At 36.4% G+C, this 11783-nt stretch overlaps 2 protein-coding genes across 4 annotated transcripts; one reads left to right on the top strand and one right to left on the bottom strand.

Moving 5' to 3' along the window:
* The first annotated feature begins 764 nt into the window (after window positions 1–764).
* LOC113277627 lies at window positions 765–2423 on the top strand. The gene is made up of 2 exons (XM_026526674.1): window positions 765–996; window positions 1082–2423. The coding sequence occupies exons 1-2, from the start codon at window positions 855–857 to the stop codon at window positions 2368–2370; spliced, it is 1431 nt and encodes a 476-aa protein (XP_026382459.1). The 5' UTR covers window positions 765–854; the 3' UTR covers window positions 2371–2423.
* Window positions 2424–3211: 788 nt separating this feature from the next.
* On the bottom strand, window positions 3212–9415 carry LOC113282170 (CDP-diacylglycerol--serine O-phosphatidyltransferase 1-like). 3 transcript variants are annotated; one of them, XM_026531123.1, is made up of 14 exons: window positions 9014–9405; window positions 8398–8437; window positions 7966–8161; window positions 6558–6623; window positions 6367–6426; window positions 6029–6119; window positions 5485–5539; window positions 5298–5377; window positions 5058–5174; window positions 4862–4946; window positions 4664–4755; window positions 3962–4215; window positions 3763–3851; window positions 3212–3492 (listed from the first exon to the last, which is right to left on the bottom strand). In XM_026531123.1, exons 3-14 carry the CDS (start codon window positions 8139–8141, stop codon window positions 3365–3367), a joined length of 1293 nt encoding a protein of 430 aa, XP_026386908.1. In that variant the 5' UTR covers window positions 8142–8161; window positions 8398–8437; window positions 9014–9405; the 3' UTR covers window positions 3212–3364. The 3 variants fall into 3 exon arrangements, 2 of the variants coding, with proteins under 2 accessions (XP_026386908.1, XP_026386907.1); XM_026531122.1 differs by having other exon boundaries at window positions 9010–9404; XR_003326662.1 differs by having other exon boundaries at window positions 3269–3492; window positions 4669–4755; window positions 9010–9415.
* Window positions 9416–11783: the final 2368 nt, after the last annotated feature.

The raw sequence follows: 11783 nt of genomic DNA, 5'->3' as shown, positions 1-11783 counted from the left end.
TATGTTATAATTAGAGCATGTTGGTTAATAATTTTAATGATTATGGCCTTCACCAAACGTTGCTTTATAGGAAGGCCATATTTTACAGGCCATATTTGTAATGTGCCATGGAATTTGATGTACTGTACGTTTCACAAGCTTGGGAACATTGGTACTAAACTTTGAACACCGATAAACTGGTTGACATTGAAGCTTGCGAGAAGCAACTAGGAATTAGGGAATAAATATAAGCAAATGCAACACCGATTTAAGAGTGAGTCATGCAGTAGGTGCTTAACAGATACGATACAACGCGTTGTCGGTTGATTTTGTTCCGGATTTTGGTTGCTGCTGTCGCGTTTGTCAAAGAAATGTAATCCAAATTATTTGTTAGCTTTTTAATTAATTTCTAGATGTTAACGTAATAACGTACGTGTTACCAAAATATACAATAAGTTATACAAAAAAAATCAAATTAGTTAGTTAGTCGATTTGTTTGATTAATTAGTGCTTCTCCATTACTTTCGTCACTGTTTCCACTGCTCTAAAGTCAACTGTTTTTGACTGCCCAATTCTTTTTGTCAACTAATTTTGTTTAGGTGCTCATAAATAAAATCAAAAATCACAGAAATGCTTAAAGAATAAACATGGGCTCCATGAATTTTTATAAGCTACTAGAGCACTAGACCTGCAGGCATGCACTAATTTCTAATCCATCATGTATTCCTTCATTCTTCAACTCATTTCTCTACCATATATATACATCCTATTCTCATTCTCACTTCTATATAACGAAAAGAGACACTTCTAGAGAAACAGAAAGACAAAGTGAGAAGACATAGAAAGGAGGAAGATTAGCTTAACTTAAGGACTGTATGGAGTATAACGCAATACTGGCTAAAAGTTTTAGCCGGAAGGAGCAAAAGAAGTTGAGCTACGGAGCTTTGCTTGCGTTTTTTGTCTTTCTGCTTACTTGTTTCACTGTCTTTAAACCATCTTTCTCTCATCTCCCAATCTGTAAGTATATTTGGTTTTACAGTTCTCTTATCAGTTCATAATTCAAACTGTGTAAGTGTTCTAAATGTGAATGTAATTTTTGCAGTGAATTCGAGGCTGTCGATAAATGCCGCCAGACCAAGAATGCTGCAGATTGATGAGAATGTAATCAGCAGAAGTCCTCGTCAAATATTAAGTACCAAAATGAAGCTGCAGGCTGAAACCCGGAGGACTGTGTGCAATATATTGGAACCACGGTCAGATTATTGTGATATTGAAGGAGATATAAGAATCCATGGGATACTATCAACCATCCTTTTTACTTCACCTCAGAATGGCAATATAGAGTTGAATGAATCATGGAGAATCAGACCTTATGCTCGAAAAGGAGATAAAGCAGCAATGACATCCACTACAGAATTATCAGTAAAATCCTTGGTCGGAAATGACAGAAGAATAAACTCTGTTTGCAGCTATACTCATGGTGTTCCCGCAATTATTTTCTCCCTTGGAGGTTATGCTGGGAACCAATTTCATGATTTTTCAGATATTCTTGTTCCACTTTTTATTACTTCCTATCAGTTTCACCAACAAGTTCAATTTCTTGTCAAAGATTTCAAACCTTATTGGATTTCCAAATATATGCCAATCCTAAAACAGCTATCAAAATATCCTATCATCAATATGGACAATGAAAACAATATCCATTGTTATGGTAGAGTTATCGTCGGTCTCAAACATCACAAGGAGTTTGGTGTTGATCCTTTCAAGTCTCCAAAAGGCTATTCGGTGACAGATTTCACTCAGTTCTTGAGAAAAGCATACTCTCTGAATAGATCAACAGCCATAACAATCAATGAAGGTCAAAATGCAACCACGAAACCGAGGCTCCTAATTGTTTCACGTAAAGGTACTCGAAAATTCACAAATGAAGAAGAAATAGCTAATATGGCTACAAGCTTAGGATATGAAGTAGTTGTAGCAGAACCGGGGGTTACAATAACGCCGTCAGAATTCGCCCGTATAGTGAATTCTTGTGATGTAATGATGGGTGTCCATGGTGCTGGTTTAACTAATCTTGCATTCCTTCCAACTAACGCAGTAGTGATTCAAATAATTCCTTTGGGTGGATTGGAATGGCTTTCAAGGCATGATTTTGGGGAGCCAGCGGTAGAAATGAAATTGAGATACTTGGAGTATAAGATAAGAGAAGAAGAAAGCAGTTTAATAGAAGTATACCCGCGCAATCATGTTGTCTTTAGGGACCCAACCTCATTCTCAAAACTAGGGTGGGAAGCAGTTAAATCTGTTTATCTTGAGAAACAAAATGTAAAGCTTGATGTTGCTAGTTTTAGGGTTACTTTGGTAGAAGCGCTTAAGCTTCTCCATTCATAGAAACAGAGAAATGTAAAAATTACTTCACTTCAATATTTTGTACATGGTGGGCACAACAGGGACATCTTAAAAAGAATATTGTCTTAAAGTAGTGTGCAGTATGCAATATGCAATAATGAGATCAAGGGACACACTACCAAATTGCCACACATTTCAGGAATTTCTCATGAAGAGAAATTGCGTATGCAAAAGTTGCCACCACTTACCAGGAGTGTAATGCAAACTTTTAAGAGGCCAAGTGCTGCTTGAGGGAAAAGGAAAATCACATCAATGCGAAAAAGGGAGCAAGTGGCGTGTTGTTTATAATGGACCCCCGCAGGATGTTCTCAAAGTATCAACCACAGTAGTATCGAGTGTTCAACGTCAGCCCCACGTTGAGATTAATGTTAATATGGCCGATTCTTGAAAGTGACGGAAAAAGTTGAGTTGAAAAAATAAGAGCCTGTTTGGTACAGTTTTCAAAAATAGTTTTCCACTGTTTTAAAAACACCCTTTTTTCCTTGTTTTCATTTTCTAAAAAATGTTTGGTAAACTATTTTTGAAAACAAGGAAAATCAACTGAATCAGATCAAATGTAAAGATTCGTCTAAGAGATAATGATATTAGTCATGACTCACTTGCAGTCATTCCCCCAATCTCTTACTTTGTTCTGAAAAGAAAAAAAGAACAAAGAAAAGAAAAAAGAAAAAACACAGAAAACAATAATTTGTCTGTTTTCAAAAACACAAAACAGACGGAAAACATTTTCTGAAAATGTCCCTACCAAACGCGTTTTCTCATGTTTTCTGTTTTCTCTGTTTTTAAAAACAGAAAACTGTTTTTGAAAACTATACCAAACAGGCTCTAAATCTTTTCCTTAAGCTGGGGCTGCCACTGATTTACAGATCGGGAAAGGTGATGGATGGTTTATGTACAACTTAGATGGATATCCATCAAAACAAAACAAAAGTTATTAAAAAAATTAATGTACCAAGAATACAAATATGAAGGAAAATCACAGCCTCTTTCTCATTAAAGTTCGTTGATGTTGCCATGACCACAAGATAATGAATATCGTGAGTGTAACCCCTGCACCTGACCAGAAAATCACCAGCCATGGAGGCATTGAGTGGGGAAACAAGCCTGGAGAGAACGGGAAAAAAATGTCAGATTAGTTTCACTGTACCGGAAGTATTTTGCTAGGCATCATCAGAGTGTGGTCATGCCATAATCCTTCGGAGGAATTGGGTTTTTATACTACTCTAACGATAATCCCATGGAGACGGCTGAAGATTGTTAACCACTTTCACTTTAAAAATGGGAGTTGAACTCAAAGCACATAATGAATTGGAAACTGTGTACACAATAATCCTAAAGAATGCTAGTAAATATCAGATCGTACAACTAACTCACCATCCCCAAATTTGATGCATATAAGGAGTTCAACTATGCAAATAGCGATGGAAAGCCAGCAGAATGCTCCGACCTTTTTCACTGTTTTCCTGGAATCAATAAAAAAAAAGGTAAGTGAAAAGACGATCTTCACATGTGTATATGTGAATGTTTGTCTTAATGTGTGCGTGTGAGAGTGAGAGTGACAGAGAGAGCATACCTGTCTTGTAAATACGAATTGTACTCACGGATCGTAGGAATGGCGATTAGCCACCACAATATCAACCTATAACTAATAACAGGGTTTCGAGGAGGAATCCAGAGGCAAAACTTAAGAAAAAAGGTATTTAGCTCCACAGTCAAGAAGATGATGCAGAGACAAAGAACTTGGATGAACCGCCAGGGGCCAAGCAAGGGATGCCATTCATCTTTGTCCCATTGAGCTGGTGTGAATTGACCTAATGTTCGCTTTACCTGAAATCAAAGAAGCAAAAGTAAAGTGAAAACTTGCAGAGAAATCAGATATTCTCAAGAGACGATTACAATTTCCACTACTAAGGAAATCTAGGCATTTACCACTGGCCACTGAAATTCAACACCAGGATCATCTACCTGTGGGCCCAATAGCCACAATCAGTCTTGATCACTTTCCATGATAATAGAGTATCATGTTTATGAGTATAGCATATGTATCACCATCTGTCAATTGGTTGTGACTGCTTTCAACCAGGGAGGTAATTGGGGTGCTTTAGTCCTCCTATTGAGGCGTAAACACATATTTTCCTACGGCTGAACGTCCTTCCAAGCAAACCAAAAAGGGTTCACTTCACTTGGACAACAATTGACTCTACATATAATCTAGTAATCTACTTAGTAAATAATTAAAGACGGACTAATTTTATAGAAGAGAAACAGAACATACTTTACCGATAATATTTGGCTGGCGACTTATACCAACCCACTCGTATGTTCTCCCATCAAAGTACCGGACCGTACGCATTCCACCCCAGATACCTGAAAAGTTTACCATGAAAAGTTCATTACACATGGAAACCAAATTAAGAATTAAAAACTCAAGTCAATCAAATTAAAAACTCAGTTGTGGTTTCAGAAGTCTCACCGAACCAATTGCAGATCAAAATGTCCAGAATAATACTGTCCCACCAGCACTCATTAAAATTAGGTAACATGTGCCGAAACGTGAGCTGCAATAGTCAATTTAACAGATTAGTTTGTTACAATAAACTAGCAATCTAGCATCCCCTAATACACAGCACATGCCATTTCCTCCTAAAACAGAAATATGAAAAACTAACCTCCAGAAACTCAAACCCGATGGACAAGACCCACAAAAGAGGCTGATTACGGATCATAATAGCTTTACCCCACCATCCAAATATATGAGCCAAAACAAATTCATCAAACAATGTGTCCTATAAGGAAATGAGTTAACAAAAAGGCCTTAGTCCCTCGCTCCTTTTAAAACTTTGAGATAATGTATGTGACAAACATGAAAAGCAAAATTATATAATGAGATGTGAAAGAGGCCATCATACATAAACATTCTTAAACCTGTTATTAGTATTCTCCGGCACATAAATACGGCAATCTGTACCATAAGATCTTTCTGGAAGCTCTGCAGAAAGTACAGAAAAAATGAGCCACAAAAGACATAGTAAGAGTTAAGGATTCAACGAGCTTTTCCAACATGATGAAAAGGTCTTCAGGGCCAAGATGTAATACCAACACCAAGATCGGGATGAAGAAATTTCATGAACTGCCTAGCATCATCACGTCTCTGGAAACAGAAAAGTTGCTTAGTCAAACACCATAGATGGTTGCACATATACATTAATAGATCCCAGATCAGCAGATGAACTTCAGTATGTAAACACCAAAAAACTGATGCCAGTTAAATTTAAGGAATTAAGTACACATTTGAACGAAATGACAGGAGAGGAACTAATACACTAATAAGCACAGAGGCAACTGACTTTTCTGTTGTTGACGGAGTTGCCAAACTTCTACATTGGAAAGTTTTGAAATGTCTGATGTATGAACAGTATACACTAATAGGACATATACAGTTGTTTTGGGGTTATGAACCTTCTACAGGTATCACATATATTTTTCTAATTACTAATAGGATAGAAGTTAGGTAATCTCTCCCTCAACCACGCAGCTTAAGTTGGTTGATCACAGGACAGCTTAGCAAAAACCCCAGATCACTATAATTTGGACCAGAGAAAGAACAGGTTTTACAATCTCAATTAGCGGAGAAACAAACCTGGAAAAGTAAAAATGTAAGCGCAACAAGGTAAATAACTGCCATTCCATGAACTAATCGCCAAAGTGCAGGATGCGGCCTAATAAGCACCCTGGAAAAGAAAAGAGGAGCAGTCACTTAGCAGTATGTCCTCAGTCCTTCGGCAAGTCTTGTAACTATTATTCTATTATATAAGCTATGAAAGAAGAAAGAAAAATGTTGAGAGAGCTGCAAAATTAAATTTAGCCAGCATAAGGTTGACATATCCACCACTTCCTAATCATGACATCGACAAAAAGTAAGGTAAAGAAAAATCTTATGACTGTACCCATGCAAGCAACTAGTAATTTGTAACTTACGTTGAAGGTGCTTGAAGTAAACAATAAGTGAGGAAGACAACAATCATTGCCCACACACCCCTGAAAAATAAAAGTCCTGGGAATCAATGAATTTAACAGTTTAAGACAAAAACGAAAATATATAGACATAATAATACAAACTGCAACCCTCACAATTTACCCTCACAATTTTACAGATGTAAATGGCATACCTCTTAACTGATGAAACAATATCAGGTGATGAACTACTCTCCGGATCAAGAACTCCACTTGCCCAGCTGATGAGCGAATGAATAAAGTAAGCATTGGTTTCATTGAAGGATATCATTCACGGCATTAACCTTGATAAATCCAGTTCTAAAATAAGGCTTCAGCTAGGTGCAGAACCAAGAGATTCCAATTAAAACACCCAGGACCATCAACAACAGCATCACAGCACACACAAACAGTTTTGCCCAGTATATTGACACCAAAATAAAAAGCTTTTAAGCACTTGGTAACACGTCGATACAAACTAAATAATAACCCAAAATAGAAGAAATTAGATCAGCCCTGAAGAATCTGTATCAAAATGATCACCAGACATCCTAAGATGCGCAGCATGGATGCTGATGAAGCATGCAGCACTAGACACAGAGGTATTGCATGCTAGCATACCAAACATCTAGCCTAGGTGCCAGTTATGTCCCCCCTGGCGTGCCTAGATATGTCAGTAATATGAGTCTCAGAGTAAGGGTTACATGGAAACAACCATATTATGCTGAATTTCCGATAAAAATTGCATAAAATAAGATTGAGCTGTCTCTAATTGGAGCGAATGGTTTGAGTTTGGGATCAGCTACAATACTAGAAAGAAACCTGTACGGGTAGTCAGAGATAAGCTTGCAGGCTTGAAATGTTCAAACTGGGAGTAGAAGTGCATGTCCCAGTTTTGTGGAACTACTCTGCTGAGTCAGTAGAGGCGAACAAAGTCATGCTGGAATAGATTGAGGTCTCTCAAGTTTATCCATTTAGCTCTAGGCTAGAGCCTAAATATGGTTAACTAGAGTTTTTTATTATTCTGACGTTAATATGTCATAATTTGAACTCGGAATCACTGTCCGCCAAAATAGAGCATAGGAAAAATAACTTCAGCAGTCATTTTAACATTTGAAAACCAATTAGTTTAACCGGATAGCCTCATGATACATGAGAAAGCATATAAAACAGCAGAGTCATTCGGCAAATCTTCCACTTTTTTCCTCCTTCCTATATCAATCAATCATATCCAATATCCATAAAGTTATTGAGTAGTCAAAGACGAAGTGTCTAACATAATGTGTTTACTTATACTACATTGATTGGCTTCTCATCAGTAACATTTCTGATGTGGATAATTAGGTATGAAGAAAGGGAAAGAGGCGTAATTAAGATTTAAACTGTTGAGGAGATAGGATAGATATAAATGAATCTGAGCCTTATGTGACTCACAAAGTCGACTGAAGAAAAAAAAAACAAAATGGAGACTCAGTATTAACCATCAGTCACTGAGAATGACGTAGTCAATAGAAAACAAAGTACCAGAGAAAATCGAGAAAATGATTTGTATCAGAAAAAGAATTCTTAGAGTGCGGAACTCACATAAGTAAGCAGGCGCCAATAAAGAGGAAAGAGACAGTATGAGGCTTGTACGCCCATGCTGTCCATGGATCAAGTGATTGAAGCTCATCACAACTACTTGAAATATTCACCACCTCTTTGTCCTCGCGAACAACAGGATCCCTTTTGTTAGCCTTTCTATGACCATTAGGCTCCATAAGCCTATGTTTTAATTGTCCTGCAATTCAATTATAAGTTTTGGTAAGTTGGACAAACTAACTCCATTGCTAAGTAAAAAGATAAATACAAACAGAAACTTAGTGTACATATATCATGAATAATCCGTAATTTGATTGCCAACGAGAAATGCTATTTGGGAAAAATCCCAAACACCTGTTAAGCAATTTTCATTCAGACACTTAAAAATCTATTTCTACCGACTACAAGTAGAGGCAGAGCTTCATTTGAACTAACCTTAAAAACTCTGAATTAAGCTAGTTAATGCTGCATAAATCTGCATTCAGGTAAACAACTTTATAGATTAACCCCACATAATTAATAAGTATATGCAAGCTGAATTCAGTACCCAAACAACCCAAAAAAATACATGATTCTATCGAAACTAGCGCAAAACCTTGCTAAGACACGATTATAATGCAAAGCACTATCAAGAAAAAACAAGTCCAACCCACATAATACTCTCCTAGAGTCCTACTCCAACCATTAAATTCGATAACAACGAATTTTGAAAAAATTACTTTGAGCTTCAAAAACCTTCACATAAATTTCAGAAGAATGCACAAATCAAATATCAATAACATTCTCAAAATCTCAAAATAAACAACAACAACAAAAAATCAAACTTTTTTTTTTTGTCAAGGTACACAAAATTTAACATTTCGGTACCAAAAATCCGAAATATTCGGGTGGACACCTGAAATATACGAAATTTTGTACCTTAAGAATTGATATGAATAAGAAAGAAGGACGAGGAAGTGAGAAAACAGATAGGAGGAGAAGAAGAAAGGGACTGAAATTAAAATTAAAAAAGAAACAAAGATGAATAAGATGTTTTGGATTACTTACTTACGTAGAAGAGATGGTGATGCGGAAACCAAAACCCTAACTGTCAATAGAAGATCGAAGAAGAAGATGACGTTCTTGTTGATGTGATTGATTCTTCGGTCATGGAACTAATCAATCAATACTCTATATATCAATAAGATTAGATGTTTAGAGAGAGAAAAAATGATAAGAATATTGATAAGTAATATTAATGAAAAATGATAATCAAATAACCAGAAGAAGAAGAAGAAATCTGAGAGACACTTGAAAAAAAAGAGTCTTCTTCTTTCTCAGAAGAAGAAGGATTATAAGTAGAGGGAGGGAGAGATGGAAGAAGTGAACAAGTCGTGGGGTAAAAGGCCCAACAGAGAGAAGAGACAGAGAAACGTAAACGTTTTTTTTTTTATTATTAAGAGAGAAAGGGAGAGAGAGAAGGATGGTCAAACTCACACCCAAAGAGATAGAAAGGGTTTAATTGAAAGGGGAGTTGTATGCCAAGATGTTTTTTTGTCTTATATAAGATACTACTAACAACACCTAATCATGACTAAATAGCAAAGGATCGCCTTTTTACCTATTATGTTTTTTTCTTTGGTTAGGTAGGTTGTTTGTAAACAAATAGGATAAGAACTGATTCCGCTTCCCTTCATGACTTTCTTTTGCTTCTATAAACCACTTATAGTTGCGTATCTATGTTAATTTCTGACTTTTTTTTTTTTTTATTTCGTTGAAAAGTAAATTTTTAAGTAGGATCTTCTTTTGTTCTTTTTCAACTAAACACTCATTCTTATTTCTCTCACTTCGGCTCTACCAGTTTGGTCAGCCGTGATCAAATGTCGAATGTTATCGGGGTTGAGAAATCTATACGCCCTCCACATTTGCAGCACCTCCCTTCGTTAAGTGGTCTGCAACAGAATTAACTTCACGATATTTCGGTTGAAAAGAAATTACATCAAAATACTCCTTCAAACATTCTATATCTTTCGCAAGAGCATGCAGACTTCAGGGGATATAAATTTCCTTCCTACAAAACTGAATAACGAATGTGAAATCACTCTCGACCTCAAACATTTTCATGCCTAATTCTTTAGCCAGAATCATACCCTCTCTTACAGCCCATACCTCTGTCATGTTGTTATCATTCTTGAAATTGTATTTTGCAAAGCAAGCACAGTGACCTCCTTGATCACCTCTTAGAACCCCTCCTATACCGTCCATGCCCATGTCATTAGAAGCTTTATAAAGTCTTGTTTAGGGAAAACCCAAGGAACTGGAGTATCCACCAATCTGTGTTGCGACTGTTCCAACTGTCCTAATATACCAAGATACTCTCTTGCATCCTTAATAGCTCTTGCAAGAATCTTCATTGGTTGAAACACAATTCCTCTGAAAATGCTATCATTCCGTCCTCTCCATATCGACCAGAATACAAAAGGAAGAATATGCTGCCATTGAATACCTCCATTTTAAGTAGTATCTAAACAAACTATAAGTAGAACTTCAACCAAATAGCAAAAAAAAAAAAAGTGATAGGATAAATCTCATTCCATGCATATTATGCATACTTCTCTGAAGAGAGTCGGATTGACTTTTGTATTTGGTTGGTTAAATAGTTAACGACTAGTGATGCATACAATAAATCTCATTCCTCGCTAAATAACTCACGAACATAAATCAAATGATGAAGTTGAATGATCATGTGAAAACTTATCAGATATCGTGCACAAAATCAGGTTCGTTTTTTGACGGAGGATTTTGATTTTTGTTGTCAAAAGAGTAAAATGAGACTAAAATAATTGATTTTGTCAAGATTAACTATAGCAATTTGATTCCAAACAACAACAATAATATTAGAGTTTGAAATGACCCGCACAGAAAGGTGTTTTCTCGATAGAAAAAAGTGCTACAATTCGTTTCTTACGAGCCAATTTTTTGGAGGCTGAACTTGAGTGTGTGCATCCATCAAGAATTTGTTAGAAATGTTTCCCCTCCAAAGTTAGTTTCTTTCTTTGAATAGCTTCAAAAAGAAAGTTCTCACTCAAGACTAGCTTTGTAAAAGAAAGTGGAGAGCTTGTATGAATCATTGTTATCTTTGCGTCAAGGACGAAGAGACTGCCTACCACTTGTTGTTGCATTGTTCGACTGCTATCCACATTTGGAATATTTTCAAAGTTGAGTTTAGCCTCCTATAGGTGATTCTTCTTTCGGTTATGGCGGCTCTTCATACTTGGCTCATTCCTAGGAGTAAGTCTCGAAAATTCTTGGTGATCAAAGCCTTGGAGAAGCCATCCTTTGGAACATGTGGAAAGAAAGGCATAATCACGCCTTCAATAATAAGTCGTTAAAGATAACGTTATATCTAGCGACATTAATTAACTCAAAAAAAAGAGACTAGCCCAGTTGGTCAGGGATTGAACTCCCAAGTTATAGGTTCGATTCACGTTGTTGAATGACCAAAGGAAACAAGAAAAGACATTAACTCAAACAATCAAGAATACTATTGATTTTTTGGCTACATCATCAACCTGAATTCCATAAGTTTACCTTGAAAGACTTCATGTGCAAGAGGGAAATGACGTTTTAGAACCACCTTAAATCTTTTGTATTTCCTTCTCTGTTGAGTAGTTGTGTTAGCTCCCTCGGATGTTGTTCTTTAGTTCTATAACATAGTCTGGTTGGTTATTTTTGGTTCTGTTTTTAAGTCCTTTTGATCCTTTTGGTCGGTGTTTTCCTGTGTTTGAGGTTCATACTTTATTAACATTGTGTATCTTTTTGATTTTTTTTTTTTTTTGATA

This window comes from Papaver somniferum, chromosome 5 (genome assembly GCF_003573695.1).
Source record: "Papaver somniferum cultivar HN1 chromosome 5, ASM357369v1, whole genome shotgun sequence".
Lineage (NCBI taxonomy): Eukaryota > Viridiplantae > Streptophyta > Magnoliopsida > Ranunculales > Papaveraceae > Papaver > Papaver somniferum.
Note: the sequence above shows the minus strand (reverse complement) of the source record. Positions and strands in the feature narration are given on the sequence as shown.

What these genes read in the sequence shown, in the direction of transcription:
- LOC113277627 (XM_026526674.1), top strand. Translation starts at nt 855, where the DNA reads ATGGAGTATAACGCAATACTGGCTAAAAGTTTTAGCCGGAAGGAGCAA. An exon ending in TTTCTCTCATCTCCCAATCT is followed by an intron (nt 997 to 1,081) that starts GTAAGTATATTT and finishes TAATTTTTGCAG; the next exon opens with TGAATTCGAGGCTGTCGATA.
- LOC113282170 (XM_026531123.1), bottom strand. Translation starts at nt 8,141, where the DNA reads ATGGAGCCTAATGGTCATAGAAAGGCTAACAAAAGGGATCCTGTTGTT. An exon ending in ATTGGCGCCTGCTTACTTAT is followed by an intron (nt 6,624 to 7,965) that starts GTGAGTTCCGCA and finishes TTCGCTCATCAG; the next exon opens with CTGGGCAAGTGGAGTTCTTG. An exon ending in ATGCATCAAATTTGGGGATG is followed by an intron (nt 3,493 to 3,762) that starts GTGAGTTAGTTG and finishes CGTTCTCTCCAG; the next exon opens with GCTTGTTTCCCCACTCAATG.